The 18351-nt window shown below is 46.2% G+C and overlaps 1 protein-coding gene and 1 long non-coding RNA gene across 2 annotated transcripts in view; one reads left to right on the top strand and one right to left on the bottom strand.

Moving 5' to 3' along the window:
* The window catches only part of LOC135896561 (uncharacterized), an 89605-nt gene that overhangs the window by 49723 nt on the left and 21531 nt on the right, over window positions 1–18351 (bottom strand). The gene's annotated exons all lie outside the window — the stretch shown is intronic.
* LOC135896557 (ileal sodium/bile acid cotransporter-like) lies at window positions 5188–17941 on the top strand. The gene is made up of 6 exons (XM_065424987.1): window positions 5188–5284; window positions 6443–7005; window positions 7516–7752; window positions 9214–9385; window positions 10565–10805; window positions 14059–17941. The coding sequence occupies exons 2-6, from the start codon at window positions 6526–6528 to the stop codon at window positions 14558–14560; spliced, it is 1632 nt and encodes a 543-aa protein (XP_065281059.1). The 5' UTR covers window positions 5188–5284; window positions 6443–6525; the 3' UTR covers window positions 14561–17941.

The raw sequence follows: 18351 nt of genomic DNA, 5'->3' as shown, positions 1-18351 counted from the left end.
AATGAACTGTCTCGTCGTGTTGCGCGAATTTGCGTTTTTGAAACAAGCAGTTTAATCGGTTTGCTAATTTGTCGCACGCGTTGTCTTTGAAGAGGAACCCGTTTTCCCTTGTACGGTGCGGCAAGCGAAGGACAAAAGTTTAAATGACCTGTACAAAAGACGTGCTGACAGTAAGCACTACCTCAAGCACTCCTACTTAAATACGACGCTTGGGTCAGTTGCGTTGACAGTACGCCTGTGGTCGTTGTTGGTAATTTCATCGTGGACGTGCTGGGACCGAAAATGGAGTGGTTTGCGCGTTTCGTGTTCCAGAAATTTTGCTTGCGATACCGTACCGATCCGGCCCAACCGACCCCCAAGCGGCGTACGTGCATGGATTTCAAGTTATCAAAGAATATGTTTTCAGTTGCGAGTATACCATTAGTCCATATCCTAACGACCACAAAGCCATTATGACCGTCGTTACTAATTGACAATGAGTGATGTAATGAAGTCTGTACCACCAGGGTGCTTAACACGATGTTTACAGCTCCGCCAGTGACCCACCTTTGCAGGGCGAAATGGCGTTGATTTTTTTTTTTTGTAGAGAAATTCCTTCACACCCTATGACAAGTTCGCTTGATTTGGGCACTGGCTCATCGTGAACTGTACTTGTATCAAAATGGCGGATTCATAGTGTTAGCATCCCTCGAGGACCCTGCAATCTCTGTTTTGCCGACTTCGGCTTGTGTAATCACGCCTAGGTACCGAAATTTTTTCATAAACGAATTCCGCAAGATCAACCCTCACTTTGTCTCCTGTCTTCAATTACCTGTGTTTCTCATGGAACGATAATTGGTGTCCCTGAAGAACAATTTCAAGTTTCTTTTACAAGACTGCTCTGCCATGTTCCGCCGTAAAACATTCATTTACCCAGGTCTAGTGTCGCTTTGTCAACTGTGGTATCATTACAATGTACCTGCAACAATTGAGAATTTTTTTTCTAAGCTGCCGCCGCTCTTTAGGACAAAGAAAGCTTATCGCTAACATCTACAGCCATTTTCTCTCTTGGGACGTCTTCACTGGAATTCAGCCACAGGGATGCTTTTCTTGATAGTGATAATTTACTAAGCACATAAAACGATCACCTTAATGCAATTTTCAATTATATATTGATTATTTTATTGCTTGATGTTAAAATATTTCATCATAAAATTCGTTATAGCTTTCTTCTAATTTTTCCATTTATTCTTTTTCTCTCATTCACGCTCTAATATTGGAAGTTTTCCTTTGGTTACCATATTTTACAAAACACTTGCAAGACCACCTTCTTCTTGTCGAATCTCCAGCAGCGGGCATGAGTCATTGAGGGGAAACAAGAACAAGTCAATGCCCGTCTGCCTTATTAGTAGGCGTCGCTGTCGCATACCTTTTTTTTTAATTTTTATTTATATAGGGCTAGTCTGGCCCCCTCACTGATTTGTCATTTGTGTATTGAAGATGAGACCATAGAAAATCTTTTTATATTTCTTGACGATTTATTAGTTTAAAGAAAACGAACCTTAGAAACACCACTCCGTTTTCTTGGATTAGCTTTAACCGTTCAAAATGTGCTTTCTTTGTGTGCCTCTACACTTGGGCATAGCGACGGGAAGGTTAGCGCTGCCATCCAAGATTTTCTTTCAGGATCGGTGAGATATAATTCTGAATACAAAACTTTTAGCCTAGTTTCCTTTCATCAAAATTGAACTTTAATTGTTTTACTTCATGGTCATGGCAAGATTTTCGGTTTTATGAAATCATGCAGGCTCTTCAATGTGTACCTTTCGTTTATAGCTTACCTATTAAAAAGTTTTGACTCATTTTACCCGATTTCAATTCCCCACAGTGGGTACGTGCCAGTAGAACACAAGGATATACATATACACATAAGGTATCCAATACATATAAACATTACCTACCGCCTGCAGAATATACCCCATGTGGACTGGGTAAAAAAACTTGGCATAAAATATATGATAACCACCTTACTTGGCTCAAGTACGTTGAATATATAAATAAATATGGAGTGCGAGTGGTTGTAATGCTAAAAAGGCTTGGCAACAGTTGATCGGGGATGCAGAGATCCCTTTGTGGTTATTTATAAAATGTAAGTACTGCCAATTTTGGAATTTGGATGCGTTCTATAAATTCCATCCCCTTGTTCTTCTAGAACGGGAAGCTTTACGCCTGTGCCTTGGTTTACCAAAGTTCGTTGCCCGAAATGTACTATGCCTACAAACACGCTTACAGTCTCTTGTGTAGAAATCTGCTATTAACTCTCCGAACGTTCCTGAAGATGCATGAGTCCCCTATAAAATTACACATCATTTTTATATCTCAGCCTGTTTTATATTTTTTTTCAGTCCTCCTGGCCTCGGTTCCACAATCCTCAGGTCGCCTTTGTACAGGCAGTTGTCGGTCTTTTAGATGTACGATTATGTGAGATCCCTCCTATTAGCAGTGAGAGAGAGAATCTCCAGCCTATATATGACGACATATATCCCAACAACGCGAAACGTTTTTCTTACAATATAATAAATGGGCCATTACAAATCACTTATTGGAGCTAAAAAACAAACGCCGTCATAGCGACCGATACATCACAATCAGAAGAAAAATCAGGAATTGGAATTTTCCCTTCCGTTTTAGACTGGTGGTTCTGTTTAGGACTTCCTGACTGTCTGTATATTTATCCGAGTTTCCGGCGGTTACATTAGCTTTACGAAAAGGGATCTCCTCAATCTCATAATATCTATTGTAGTAACGGATTCTGTATGTTTATGTTCATCTCACAGCAAATAGCGGCTCACAATGGTCGCGCACATTTCACTGTCTGATACCCTCTTACTTAACACTAATCAGATTGGTATGGGTGCCTGGTCACAAAGGATTGGTCCAAAAGCACTAGCTAACACTGCATAATAGCAAATATTTGTACGAACTACTCTCGGTGTTTTCCGTTTCAATGTTACCTTTATACGTGATGTTCTATTACTGTATACAGTTTCAGCTAACATTGTATAATTATCAAATATTGTGTATGAGCTCGTAATATATTTCTTCCTTATTTCTTGCATAACCCCCTCCCCTCTCTAATGCCGAAAGACCCTGATGTAAATAAATAAATAAATAAATAAATAAATAAATAAATAAATTAGCTATTAATGAATTAGCAGACAGCTCGGCGAGAGCGGCCCTTAGTGTTCCAGTTATTCCGATCCTTCCCGTATCAGCTTTTATAAGTGCTGCTACGTTCAGGATACGCGCCGTTATGCAAGACTCTTTGAACCTATCGTTAATAAATTTAACTGATTACCGACAGCTCCTATTTCCTAGGAGCAGAAGCTTATGCCGTAACAGAAAAACTGATGTCGTCTTTACAAAGTTTAGAGGTCGAATACCTACATTAAAGTATTATCTGCATCGATCTAGTCTAGCGCCCCCCTCTTTGCGCTCTTACTGTGGTGAGCACGAGACACTGGAATGCTTCTTCATGTCATGTCGCCGTCATTCAAAATTAAGATGTACTTTAGTAAGGCCATTTCATGATGCTGGATCGAGTATGAGGAATCCTGATATTCTATCTTTCGGAGCCTCTCTTCTGGGACACTATCATGGGGATGTTGGTTCAGCTGTTGTGAGATACCTAATTGAATCAGGACGATTCCATCGCTAAATTCTTAAACTTTATCTGAATTGATCCTTTCAGCTATTCAAAATTTTCAACGGTGCTTCTTTTTACATTCGTTTAATTGTTTTTACTAAGTCACCCGATTCATGGTCAGTACCCCATAGTTGTTGTGAGTCACTCGTAGACGCAAACAAACAAACATCTCTCTCAGGCCCCTGCCATCGAAAACTTACTTCAAAGCATTCAACAGCGGTTATAGTGACCGTTTCACTGTCAGTGTGCCCATCGCTCACTTCGTCTTCAGACACTATTGTAGCCAATACATTTAAATCATCAATCCCGCCAAACTTAAGCCTGGTGTGGTTGATATAGGTTCCAGGCCATCGTGTTATATTATTAAATGAAATGGCCGACACACTTGCCCGGATATCTCTTGATGGACCAGCTATGTACGTTAAATTAATAAAGGGAAAACCAGACATCCAACCGTTCGTAGCAATTGCGACAAGGGAAACCCGTACGGGTTCCTGGAAACAAAAGCCTCAGAGTTGAAGAAAAATTCGTCCTGGTCCGGGACTCGAACCCGGGACCACCGCCTTTCCGGGGCAGCCGCTCTACCATCTGAGCTAACCAGGCGGTACCAGATGGCAGGGAGAAGTCGAATTTGTCGACAACACACGAAGCAAAGGCAAGTGTTTGACGTCATAGTTCTGCGGAAACCCGCAAGGTGGAGAGAAGAATTACTTCTCTCCACCTTGCGGGTTTCCGCAGAACTACGACGTCAAGCTATGTACGTTATGCCTACTTCGGCTTATGTCCCTGCAGCTATAGGTTTAGAAAATTTTCTCTTTTCCAAGAGCCTACAAAACTGAAAATCTAAGCGTTGGAATTTAATTATTTGCCCTTATCTTGGGACAATAAATGGTGTCCCGCACGTAAATTAGAAATCTGCATAACGAAATTACGATGCCGCATCGCCCCATTAAAGTTTCACCTATACAGGTCTAGTCTGGCACCGCCCTCCCTGTGTCCTACGTGTCAGGAATCCGAAAACATTGAACACTTTCTACTAGCATGCCATCGATTTAGAAATCGGAGGAATAAATTAGCATTTTCATTCCGAAAATTGGGTATTTCTTTAACTACCTAAGATATCCTCTCCTTCGAGGCTTCTTCACTGTTGCTTAGCCACAGGAACATCTGCGCGGCCATGTACGACTATGTCTGCGACACAAGGAGGCTACCTTGTCAATTCTCGAAACCAATAATTGGATAGATCATGAAATCGCTGACTGTGTATTTGAAGTTATTCTAATACCATTCAAAAACGAACACAAAATTTGCTGTTTACATATAATTACATGTATTTTTATTTCCATATCTGCCACGTGAATCTATTTCTTAATTAACATTACCTTTATACATGACTCTGGTTTACTTTTCCGTTTAGGTTTCTCTCTCACACTTTCCCTTTAACCATCGGCTTCTTCGCCAATCCCCCGTGGTGGGCAAGCGCCACAAGTGAGGAAGCATGCAAGCAAACCACTGTCAATTCTACGAATAGCGGCACGTTCCGAAATTTGAAGGAAGAAGAGGAAGAAGGTGAAGATTAGCGGCGTCGCATGGTACAAGGTTCGTAGACTCCTTTGTTTTGCAATTTGACATGGGCCAAAATACGGCGCGAGACAGGAAAGAACGGAATAGCGCTGAACGTCTAAAGATCGTTCCAGCGCTCCCCGTTTCCCTGTTTCCAACGCATCCCTTTCCCAGCGACAGCTGTATATGACTAACCTTCCGTAGTTGTTTCGGCGTCCGGCAACAGGAACGGACCTAACGATTTCTAACAAACCCATACGGATGCAGTGCGGTGGTGCAGAAGTCAAAATGCGGAACAGATTAGAACGCTCGCCGTGATCAATAGCATGACGTCAAGGTTATCGCAGGAGAGGCATCGGTGCTAAAAACAGCTGCGTTACCTATGGGGCGTACACGTATGGTTCGTACAACCGAATAACAACATGCGTACAAGGAGCACCGGAGGGAACAGCAGCGAGAATGTAAAGGGCGCCGGCGTGAAGCGACCACCGACGAGGAACGTTCCCGCGATGCTGAACGAAAACGACAATCGCGAGCCCGGGCAACCTCCGAAAAAACGACGACGCCAGACTCGCAACGCACCATATGACAACCATGCATTGCACTTTGTGAAGATGGAATGACAACGAAAGCACTTTGCTTTATGTTTGTGAGCTCTAACTGTTGTCACCTTTGGCTGCTATTCCATCTTCACAGAGTCGAGGGGTTGTCATTTTTTTTCGGCCGACACCCGACAGTCTACGGACTTAGACGCTAGTATTCAGTCAACATGCCGGCCCGGTTGAACATGGACTCTATAAGGAGCTTCGTAAATCGTGCGGCGAAGGAGTTTTGCGCTACAGAGGACCACATGCACTAGACGCTATCGCGTCCAGTTCCATGTGGTCCCCTGTAGCGTCGCCTCCAAATGCATGGTGTTAGGATTCCCGTTACGTACAGTGTGAATCACACCTTTGTACGGTAGCCGAGTGACTGGCTGCCGGGTACAAGATCGATTGGGTACGAGTGCATGGATCACGCACCGAGCGCTCATGCGGCATGGCCATGCGTGGCCTTATTGCGACGTCAGCTTACATTTTCATGCGCAAGCGATAACGATAGAATCGACCGCTTGACAGTTGTAGACCAGGTACATTATTTACACTGTGCCGGTAACGCCGTGATAAAGACTTTTTTTTTTGCTGCCCCGAGCAGGAACAGTCCTTTCCGGTCTTCAGGAGCCATCCTGCACCACATGAGCCTCTGGGAGCAAGGGCCTAGTATACGGTGGTTTCGTCATGCGTCACGGCCAGTTCTCAGCCCTGCTTTTGTGCGCGCTCTCCCGCGCCGCATTTCTGGACTCGGCGTACTCTCTGGACAACAAAGCGACCGCTGGATTAGTTCTCTTCCCGACCTTCGCGGGCCTCGAAGAGGCCCACGACGTCCAGGAGCAGGGCCTCGAGGTCCGCGACGTCGCCGACGACGTCCAGGAGCGGGCCGACTTCGGCGGGGGCAACAAATCCGGCCGCATCGAGCGCGGTCCCTACGCCGTCACGTTCGATCCGCCGCGCCGAATCAGCGTCAAGGAAAAGCGCGAGGTCGTCGTCCAAGTGTCCTTCGCCATGACGGGTGATCGGGTGGTCGCGGTGAGCAGCGCCGACCCCAGTGTAGCCACGGTGGACCTCTCGAAGGTGAACCTGCACTCGGATACCAACGGCAGCGCCTTCAACGTGACGGTTCGCGGGGTCTTCATCGGCTACACCAAGCTCCACTTCAGGGTGGGTACATACACGCTCCGTGCGTTTAATTACCGCGTCCGGTTTCGTTCTCGGAGATGGGGACATGCTACCACTCGTGTCCAGTGCGACGCAAATGCCTCACATCCTTTCGTAACACTACCCTGCAATGCCTAGCATTATCACACATGATACTCCTTTTGGATACGGCGAAATTGGTATTTAAGCAGGGGAAACTTAAAGCATGGACTGGAATAGCACTTGTGATACGCTGGAGCGAGCCCCCAGGAGAGGTTGCATCTTCACATCTGTGTGGAGGCAAATAGAAACCAATTTTACAGTTACAAGCGCGAGGAGACGGTCACTTTATTCAAGTATATATATATGCTGCTTGCGCATCAAACCCCTGGGTACGTAAAAAAAAAACGTGCTTGTAACATGCTAGTCGCACGGTGATAAGAAGGGAAATGAAAAGTGAATATGCCCCCGATTTTTCTCCAGATTTGAGGATACAAGATTGCGCGTCAGACCTTAAGATTGTTCCGCACTCAGGTATGCGAGCTGCGAGGCGACGCCGAGACCAACTGCGTCGAACTGAGCTACGTGGTCGCCGTGCTACGCGCGAGAACGGTGCTGCAGAAGACCTTCCCCGTGGTGGTCGGCCTGATGCTGTTTCTCAACTACATCAGCATGGGCTGCCAGGTCGACATGGGCGCCATACTGCAGTGCCTAAAACAGCCGTTGGCGTCGACCATAGGCTGCCTCTGCCAGTTCATCTTCATGCCCCTGGTGAGCAGCACTGATCTCGAACGTCGGTAAAATCGCCATTTCAGTGGTGGACTTGGTAGTCGCCGCATGACATCTGATGGACGCCAATAAAATCGGTGTCGCAGTCAGAGGGAGCTTGTGGGCTCCTTGTATCTTTCTTTCTTTCTTTCTTTCTTTCTTTCTTTCTTTCTTTCTTTCTTTCTTTCTTTCTTTCTTTCTTTCTTTCTTTCTTTCTTTCTTTCTTTCTTTCTTTCTTTCTTTCTTTCTTTCTTTCTTTCGTTCGTTCGTTCTTTCGTTCGTTCGTTCTTTCGTTCGTTCTTTCGTTCGTTCTTTCGTTCGTTCTTTCGTTCGTTCTTTCTTTCTTTCATTCTTTCTTTCATTCTTTCTTTCTTTCTTTCGTTCTTTCTTTCGTTCTTTCTTTTTTTTTCGTTCTTTCTTTCGTTCTTTCTTCCGTCCGTCCGTCCGTCCGTCCGTCCGTCCGTCCGTCCGTCCGTCCGTTCGTTGAGTACTTGCTTCACCTATACCGTAAACCAAGAGGACGTTTACATCCTATATGTAACGTAATGTAACTGACACTCAACTCAAACACACAAAGCGCGATGGAATTCACTTGGGCACTATGTAAGCATTTGCCGGTGCAAAAACTTTCCAGTCTAATATGGTAATGCAAGGCGTCACCTCCAAAAGGACATTTATAAATTTTTACGACAATGGACTCTTCTCTGCGAGGTATACGATGACGGCCCAATACACGTTTCTCTATCTATACCTGTTTTTAAAAGGTATGTGATATGAAAAATAAAAACAGCTTATTCGAAGCCATTTTCTACAGCATTTTTTTAACCCCGGCAATTCCAGCTTACGCTTATTCTGGGTCATACAAAGCTTCTTTGGTTAACTTTCCTATCACAAATCAAACTGCCATACATTCTGAACATTTTCAAGATCGTCAGCCAATTCGCAAGTACGGGGATCCCAGCAAACACATCCGTACTCGAGTGCCCTTGTGTGCATGGGTAAAATGCCGTTGTAACTACCAAAACAGCTTTCAGAACGTGAGGTGAAGCGGAGAGAGTGAAGACAAGGCGTTTCCTAAATTTAGCCACGCATGCAGCCGGTTGAGCACAAAATGTCAGGGAGCACGCGGCTAGCGTGCTCTAGACAAGCCTCTTGGCTTCTCCACAAGAGTGCTCAACTGACAGACATTGGACACCCGTGTTTCGCTGCCTCCGACGGCTGGTCGGGCGGAGGTAGTGCGTCGCTTCAAGTGGTCAAATTCGCTATCGCAATTCTCCGCTTAGACGGACTGAAGAAGCACTTCTTGTCTCAAGCCTGTCTTGTACAACTAATGGATGCGTTGCCCCCTACAACCCTTCGTCTCAGTAGATGACCTCTTGCATGAATGAGACTGCAGTCGGAGATTTCCCAGCAGTGTTCTATCAGAGCTCCTACCCAAAAGTTACGTTCTGTACCAAACTGCAGGCGTCCTACTCCATCGGACTGCTGATCCTGAAAGATTCCCTCCAGCGGTTCGGCATCTTCTTGCTGGGCTGCTCGCCAGGGGGCAGCGCAAGCAACCTCTGGACGCTTGTGTTCAACGGCGACCTCAACCTTAGCATCACCATGACGTTTATCAGCACCATTGCCAGCGTTTGTGAGTGTCGCACGTGGAAGAAGGCATCCCGGGGCCATATTTGAATGCAATGGGTATCTTAATCGCAAACCATGATCGATACGCCAGTGTCGTTGCCCGAACGATAACTTTCGGAAAACCCTTCACATACCTTAACGGCAACATGGCGTTTACCAGCACCATTGCCAGTACTGGCTAGTGTCAGAAGTGGAAGGAGGCATCCCGGTGCCAAATTTGAGTGCAACATATGTATTAGGGCGACCATAGTGCCGTCATTTCATTGACAAAAGGATAACTTTTGGAAAATACTTGGCATACTTCCCAACCTTATAGTGGTGCAGAAGAGTAACATATTCTAGTCAGTAAAGGTGCCAAAACCTCAAAAAGAGGGAAAGGTTTACGATATAAGGTTTCTGAAACAAGGTTCATACATAGGAAAAGTAGGAGACTCAGCTAATTAGCCTAGTTAATGGCTTTAACGCGATATGGTTAAGTGTGCCGTCGCACAATATCCGGTGTCGGCGTCGGCGCCGACGGACACGTCCGTGAAGGAAAATGTCTGTACATATATTTAGGTATATGTATACGCCACGCCTTGCTATATGAAATGCGATACATGCGGGTTATATCGCCACACTATTCAGTGACTAAAGTTTTTCATGCCCTTGTCTTTTGTTCTTGACAAAGTCATTCCTCAGAATTTTGAGAATGACAGCCCATAAACAAATGTGCTGAAACAAAACACCGACAGCGCCTGCCTTTTATGGTAAATCTTCTCAGATTTACAGTGAAAAAGTGCGAAACAATAACAGAAGCCTTAATATTACGCAATTTTTTGGCGAAACTGGGCACACCATTTGGAATCGGCCCACGATAGAGGCCGCGCACCTGCCAGAAAGCTCGTCTTCGTGTTTAGCGTTCGCCGCCAATGTTTCCCGGTAAACATTACGGTTACATAAGCTGCAGTTGCAGGGAAGCGTGTGAAGCAGCCAGTGGTCCTTTGAATCCTATCGCGCACTCCGCTCTTAAAGTCAAACCTGAAGCGTCCTACAATTTTTTTTTGTTGCAAAATGACAGCCTTTTCAGATATTTAGCTGTGGCCGTCCAGACTAGTGTTGCATATAAGTTATCTTGCGTTCGCAGTACTAACCTTCTCTATCATTTCTGGCGTTTACGTGCTTTTTGCGTGCTGCCGTGCAGTCATGATGCCCCTGTGGGTGTTCCTCCTGGGAAACGAGATCTCCCAAGACGAGACCAAGGTGTTGACCATCCCCTACGGCAACCTCGTCACCAGCCTGGCGATTCTAGCAGTGCCACTTTCCATCGGCCTACTTATCCAGCAGTTCAGACCCAAGTTGGCTTTGACGTTGGTGGAGTACTCAAAGCTCGTCACCATCTGTGTTCTCGTCATCCTCCTGATCCTGACAGCCACTGTCCAGAGGTAATGCGAATGCTTCGCCCCTCCAAGGGCAATCAATCGAAAATAATTTGAGTTTTTGCTTTCGGAAAGTTATGCGAAAGCTGGTCGAAGATGAGCGTCAAAATAAGCGAATTGCCTTATGTGCACCTCATAAAGCAAAGAGACATGACAGCATTACTTCCCAAGTATAGTGCGTAGGTCGATAGCAGTGCATGGTGAAGGCAGCACAAATTGTGAAGGAGGACGGCCAGCGAAGCTGTACTGTGTGATATCTGTGTTAATTGGCGAGAAAGAGCCATCCATTGCTGTGCGTAAAACGCTGTATGCACATAAATGGAAGGCCAGGCGCCACAAGTCGCTCCTCCACGATGTTGGGCCTCGGAAGGTGATGACGCACCGGGGGGGTACACATACCCATGTATTGTTTCAAAAGACGGCACGACACGGTTCACTAACAAATCCCTGCACGTAGACCAGACACGCACCTCCCCGCACTCCGAGGATACACATTGCTTCACCGTACCCAAGGCGATCGTGCGTTTGTCGACCCCCTGCAGTCCAGTAATGGTTGTGAGGTCACTCGAAGACCACAAGCGGTCGCACACAAGACAGGTCCCACCAAATTGGTTCCCCACAAACTCCCTCTGAAACCTGGCTCCGGTGAAACGTTCCAAAAAAAAATTATGGGGTTTTACGTGCCAAAACCACTTTCTGATTATGAGGCACGCCGTAGTGGAGGACTCCGGAAATTTCGACCACCTGGGGTTCTTTAACGTGCACCTAAATCTAAGTACACGGGTGTTTTCGCATTTCGCCCCCATCGAAATGCGGCCGCCGTGGCCGGGATTCGATCCCGCGACCTCGTGCTCAGCAGCCCAACACCATAGCCACTGAGCAACCACGGCGGGTGAAAAAACGTTCCAACTTTGCAGGATCGGGGTCACATGGGCGGTTCGCATTTCTTTCCGCCTCGCGGTCCTGGCGGGCAGCATTTAGTTATAGTACCCTCGGGGCATACAATAAATTATTACAGAAGGAAGGGTCTAATGGACAGTACTGGTCAGAAGAAAACGGAACAGCTTCGCTGCGCATTCGCATGAAGGTACACTAGGTAAAATTAGTAAGTGCCTTGCGAGGGTCATCGGCGTTAGCAGTACAGACTAGTGGATCCAGTAGGTGGTTCCGCTCCTGGCATGTTTTTGGAAGAAACGAGTTTCCATAGGTGGACATTTTGTCGAACGGGATGTTCATCTTTTGACGGTCGTCCAGGCGTGCAGAAGTAAAAGAGGCGGATTCCACATAGCGTGACGAGCGTGGGAATTAAATAGTATATTTTATGAAGCAAATTTAGACGAGCGATCTTTCTGCGTTCGGCAAGGGGAGACATGTTGAGGGCAAGCTTCATCTAGTTACGCTTGCTGTACGCTCTTAATTCTTAAGAATAAAACCAACGGAATGATTCTGCACAGCTTCTAAGGTGTTGATTATTGTTAATTCATGAGGGTCCCATATAGATTATGCATATTCTAGATTAGGTCGAATGTAGGCGACATGTAGTTGTTTCTTCAGAGAAAAAGGTGCGAACGGGAAATTGCGTTTCAGGCACGTAGCCAAGCATGCGGTTAGCTTTTGATGTCATGTGTTTAATATGTCGTTTCCATTAGCGATCATTTGTAAGGTGCACTCCCAGGCATTTAAAACATGATACTGCTTCAAGCTAGATGTTGTTAAGATGGTAATTAGGAAGAGATACTTGGCTACGTGAGATTACCCGCCGTTGTTGCTTAGTGCCTATGTTGTTGTAAAATGTTAGTAAAAATTACGGATGCTGTTGAAGATGGGCCTCCATCCCTGGCGCGTGCCTACTTATTTCCCGCGCAGACACGTCCAGAACGGGTTGCTCCTGGGGACGTCGCGACAGCACTGCTTGCTTGTCTCTCAGTATTCACTTTTATAACATAATTTTCTACGGTATCGAACGGTGTAGCACTTCCCTTCCGAAAATAGACTTTTGTAGCTTAACTTGAAGTTAGTGTTCAAGCCTCTCTCGAATTCCAGAAGTCTCTTCAGGGCGTGACGCGTGGCAAATATTGGCGTCCTGTGACGAATGTGTCACGCATTTAGACGAAATCACGCGCTCTGCGCACCGGCGCATTTCCATCGACTGTAAAAAAAGACTGACCCCCTTCGGAGCGTGAAAACGTGCGAAACAACAACAAAAAATCTGTTCCCTTTAAATGTCCAAACTCTTACTCTCCAACTTCGCCAAATTGCTTTTGACGCTTTGCACCAAAAGGGAGTTTCGCAGAGTATGAAATTGCTTCCTTCGTGATGTAAATTCAACATCGGCGTTAGTGCCCATCGCAGGAACCAGAGGTGCAACTGATTGTACTCGCAAATATCCTTCTTTACCTGCCGTATGCGACTCGACGTCGCATGCACTCAGTCATCCACGCCGAGCGTCAGGACTACCCAGACGCTTCAGATACGGCGATAGTAAACACACAGAAACTTGCGGATTCTGTGATGTCGTATTACGAAATTCGCTTCCGTATTGTCAGGTACAATCGCATACTCATAGATAGTCATCAAGCACGAGGTGGCGGTATCAAAACCCGGCCGCTGTGGTCGCATTTCTGTTGGGACGAAATGCAAGAAACGCCCCTGGCGCGTGCATTGGGGGCGTCAGCCACCTGGGGGCGTCACCCACCCGGGACCGTAACCAAAGTCCGCCTTCCAGAATCGCTGGGGTTCAAAGCGGATGGAAGCGTTAACTGGCCAGCTGTCTAGATAAGCACTGTACGCTTAATATTGGTGGGAAAAAAGTAAGGAAGAGATGGAGCCAGAGTCATCACAGATGTAGGTTACTTCACAATATAAAGGCATGTATTTTAATAAAAGAATAGTGATAGAAATAAGAGAAACAATATGCTAGACGGAACTAGGTGTAATAAAGCTTGACTACCTCAAGCAGGCTAGGTGACTGCTTGTTGCCACCTCGTTACAAAGGGGATGATATTATAAATCACTGTGTAAATTTTTGGGTTTAACGTCCTCATAACTGCACAACAGGACTGGAATTGTTTAACGTGCATGTAAAGCAAGAGACACGAGCGCTTTCTTGGCATTCTGCGCCCGTCGAAAAGCGGCCACCGATCGAACTGTCGACTTCGTATACAGCTCTGCCGCGCAGCGCCCTAACCACTGAACTGTCGCGGCCGGTCGTCATCGTGACACCTCAGCACGCGCGTCTATCGCACCTCTTCCATCGCAGGTACATCTTCCAGCTGATAACGTGGCAGGCCGTGCTGTGCGGCGCGCTGATATCCTGGAGCGCGTACGGCGCCGGCACGCTGGGCGCCCTGGCGGGGCGCCTCAACCGGGCGCAGATCATCGCGCTGGCCATCGAGGTCGCCTTCCAGAACAGCGCCATCGTCATCGTCATCATGTACACGTCACTTCCACGACCGGACTCGGACCTGGTCATCGTGCCTGTCGTCTACCAGACGATACTGCAGGGAGTCCCGCTCTACGCGATTCTCGCGGCGCAGAGGATCCGGATGGCTTGCGTCTCCTGCTGCGGGCCTCTGTCCGTGAGTGGGAAGTCACTCGCCGAAGCGGGCTCCTCCAAGCCGGAAGCGGGGGCGCTCGCCGCTTCCGGTTCACAGGCCGGGGACGCGGAGGACGCCTCGTGCGCGCCTCACAAGGAAGTTGCGAAGCTTGGCTCGGTCATCGAGAGCGCCTCCAGCCGCGCGCACACTGGAACGACAGCTTAACCGAGTTGCTATGCAGAGAGGACTACTGTGGACTGCATGTCGAATGTTAGTATTTTTATCGACGATAAGCGATAACTTTCGGCGTGTGCGTGCGTTGTAAAGGCGAGTGGTTATCACTGCGACATTTACGTGTAACACGTGCACGTCTCCACCATCTTGTCCATTTTGCGCTTCAGTATGATAACGTCAGTTAGCCGTCACAGTTATTCGTCATTTGGTTTCTTTTGTTGAAAATACTGGAGATACTTCTCGTTCACGGATCGTTCAGCACGCATGGGAATGATGGTTATTACATGAATTTATCCGATCTTCAACATCGTGGCTTCAAAACTTCTTGTGGCTTTACCTTTTGCATATTATACACCTGTATAGGCCTAAATTTTGAAGCAACCCTATTAAAAAAATGCGAGCCAATAAGATCCTGCGCACTTCAGAAATCAGCGCGAATTATTGCGTTTATGAGGCAAACTTTTGTAGAAGTTGATCAGTCCGCAAAGTCACAAAGCGGCACGCTTTATTCGACAAGGACGACGTTTATTAGAACGCATGTACTAACCATCACGTTCGTGCTCGCAGACGGCAGCTCCAGGGTTATATAGTAACGCTTGTGAAATAAACCATTGTTTCGGGTAGTGCGACCCTCTGCGATGCATATGGACACCTTGCGACGAAGCTTTCCAGAGTTGACAGCAGCGAGAGAACACGCGTCTTACAGCGAGGTGGAAGCGAAATCGTGAAGTGCACGATGCGCAGTGCCGTCCACTGTTAAATGAAACACGCGACTGGAGAGCGCGTGGAATTGTTTTCTCTCTGCCAAGCGCGCAATCGTCTGGCTTTGCAGGCGACGGCTCGTGATTGGTGACGGTGGCGCCTTGCTACGCGCACATGGATTGCATTGGTGTATTGACGTAGCTTCCAGACACACTTCCCAACTACTTTTACTGTACATGAAATTATAAACGAAACAGGCGAACAAGAATTTCAAAACTCACTAGGCATAAACGTTGACAATTTCACAACGCTCTTAGAATTTTATCTTCATTCGACAGCCATCAATCGTGACGAGAAATTTTTGTATCCAACACACCGGTATTTGTATCGGTTCATCCATCGCACCCGTGCTTAGCGATATATTTTGATATAGCACTGAAAAACGCATTTACGATGCTTTAGTTGATCTCCCCAGTTACGCTCATTTATTGCTATACGTCGACGACTACCTGGTTCTTTTAAAGCAGCGACCTGGTTATTGCTTTGACGAAGTGAAAAATATTCTGAGAATTTTCAGTACCCACGGTGGGGGACTTAAGTTCGTCTTTGAACTGCCGAATAAAATTAACATTAAATTCTTCGATATTATTCTTTCATTTGCTTCAAACCACCATGCTTGCTGAGCTTACCAACCTAGGTCTAAGCAAGGCATGCTTCCCTATGACAGCGCTCATTCAAAACTCGGGAAAAGGGGGTCACAGAAGAGGGTCACAGAAGAACACAGTTTTTTCCTCTCTTCTATATAAAGAATGCTGTATAAAATGCTGTATGTATGGAATGCTGTATAAAAGCTTGTTGATCTTTCAATAACATTTCCAGTTGGCAGTACAGCGCTTCCCCCTGTTGTGTGTCGTGTTTTCGATTGTCGTCCCATTCGCGCTGCTTCAACTTTTATTCCAACAACTGCGCCAGCAGGGTGAGAGGCATGCATCATAGGTGTTCCCTTTAAACGGTGGACTGCGCTGTTCACTCACGTTGACAACTCTTTGATCGCATATATCGCGAGGCAAAAGTGTTCGAGATCTGCAAACCTCGAAGTATACGCATGCTCCACGTGTCTGCCATCGTTGGGGATCAAGATCAGAAGCGCTAACATTTCGCGAGCTTGAACTCGGCAAAGCTCGGCGTGCAATTAGTGCTGCAGACCAGAGATCAAGCAAGCGGGGCAATAGTTTGGAATGTGCGATTTTATTCGCACCCCTAGCGGTTGGTGTCGGCGACACTGGGGCGGTTATTGAAGTCCTCATTGCGTACCTGTGGTCGGACGCAAGGTACATGTATTAGAAACGCGCCGGCTCTTCTTTGGTTAAGTGGGTAGGCATGAAATTCTCAACGGACCCCCAAAGTGACCGAGCAGCAACTCTGTAACAGCACTGTTTTTCTGCAGACAAACTACTACTCAGTTTTACGCACTAAGATTTTTTTCAGGCTAGTCTAGAGTCATACGAAGCAAACCCAATGTTAGCACAGGCGAGTTGTAATGATCATCAAACGGAAACATCACCATCAATCGGTTATAGTGCGATCGGAATCGGAGTGTTGCTCCTGCCGACTAACGCGCTCTCAGCAGAGTACTTTTCCTTCCCAAAGAGATTCCGGTAACTCAGAAAATCATTCGACTTCCAGTGTCTAAAGGCGGATTAGCCATGCCAAATGTGGCCCTAACCGCCAGAGTTTTAGCTGCTAAAATGGCCACCACGTTGACTAATACATGTGACCATGTCGGAAGACTGGTCTTACGTTACTGGTCAAGTACCTTCGATCGCTTCATAACCACAGAAAAATGGGTAGGTCCCCGAGCGGAAGTCCCACTACAGCTCTATAAGGATGTTGTGTACACCAAGTGGGCCATCGAAGAGTCGTTACCAAACGCAGCACTTACGGAAATAAAACCAGGAGACGCGAGTGAGGGACTGGTAATCCATGAATCGAAACCGGAAAAGACGAAGAAAAGCGCAAGAAGAAATTGGAAGCTGTGGGACGAAACACGGCTTCCCAGAGAAATTAGATATTTTGAATGGAGAAGAAGGTGGGGCATCCTGCCAACTAAAATGCGCTTGGAAACATTCCATATCACAGCTACACGTAGATGCCCCAACTGCCAGGATCCAGAATCGCAAAGACATGGTCTGAAAGAATGTATTTCAGCCATAGTTGCGTGGAACGTGTCCTCTGGAAACTTCAAATCAAAACTGCGAAAACCGAACAAAAGGAAGAAAGCTCTTCGAAAAATTACTACCAATAGGGATTACGTACAGCCTTTGGAAAGGAAGTGGAATAGTGGAATTGCAAAGAAAACCACAAAGATCAGTCTACCCGGTTTTAAAGCCTGCACGTGTCTTGATGAGTGAAATTCTTACCGGCGAATTGGCAGCAAATGGAGTCGACCACTTCTTAATGGAGTGGCATATTAGTTTCTGTACAATTAAAAATGACAACATTAATACACCGATCATCTATTATTAGACGGTGTGTCATATATTTACTATGGCCCCTAAGAAGGGGTATCCATAATAATGCTCACGAATTACGGCTGTGACTTGTGTAACAAAATCCTTCACGTAGAAATTGTATAATGATGTAATGATGTAATATACTTCACACAATCAAGTGTGAATATAAAACTTCAACACGTGCATATAAATTTGTTGATGGAATGGTCATTACACATTTCTAAGTGGAACGAGATTGTAGACAACATTGTCAACCCGTCCTTTGATTAGTGCACTGTATATATTATTGTCTGCTTTAGACTGTTTTGTGCATTGGAAAATTGTACAAGACGAAGTGAGATATGTGATTCACGTCAGTAAACTTCTTGTGTGAGCCACATCGATAATGCTTGCCTGAACAACTAGACACAAATGTAGAACAGGAGATTTCTGAACCGATGCAACACAAGGTTTTTTTAGAGTTCAAAAACACAATAATATTACCGATATACCCCTGCTTTATATTTTTAGTACAAATGTAAACTAGCGGTGTGTAACTTAATGGGAGGCGCGGTACTGTGTAGACTA

This window comes from Dermacentor albipictus, chromosome 9, assembly GCF_038994185.2.
Source record: "Dermacentor albipictus isolate Rhodes 1998 colony chromosome 9, USDA_Dalb.pri_finalv2, whole genome shotgun sequence".
Lineage (NCBI taxonomy): Eukaryota > Metazoa > Arthropoda > Arachnida > Ixodida > Ixodidae > Dermacentor > Dermacentor albipictus.
Note: the sequence above shows the minus strand (reverse complement) of the source record. Positions and strands in the feature narration are given on the sequence as shown.

What these genes read in the sequence shown, in the direction of transcription:
- LOC135896557 (XM_065424987.1), top strand. Translation starts at nt 6,526, where the DNA reads ATGCGTCACGGCCAGTTCTCAGCCCTGCTTTTGTGCGCGCTCTCCCGC. An exon ending in ACACCAAGCTCCACTTCAGG is followed by an intron (nt 7,006 to 7,515) that starts GTGGGTACATAC and finishes TTCCGCACTCAG; the next exon opens with GTATGCGAGCTGCGAGGCGA. An exon ending in AGTTCATCTTCATGCCCCTG is followed by an intron (nt 7,753 to 9,213) that starts GTGAGCAGCACT and finishes ACCAAACTGCAG; the next exon opens with GCGTCCTACTCCATCGGACT.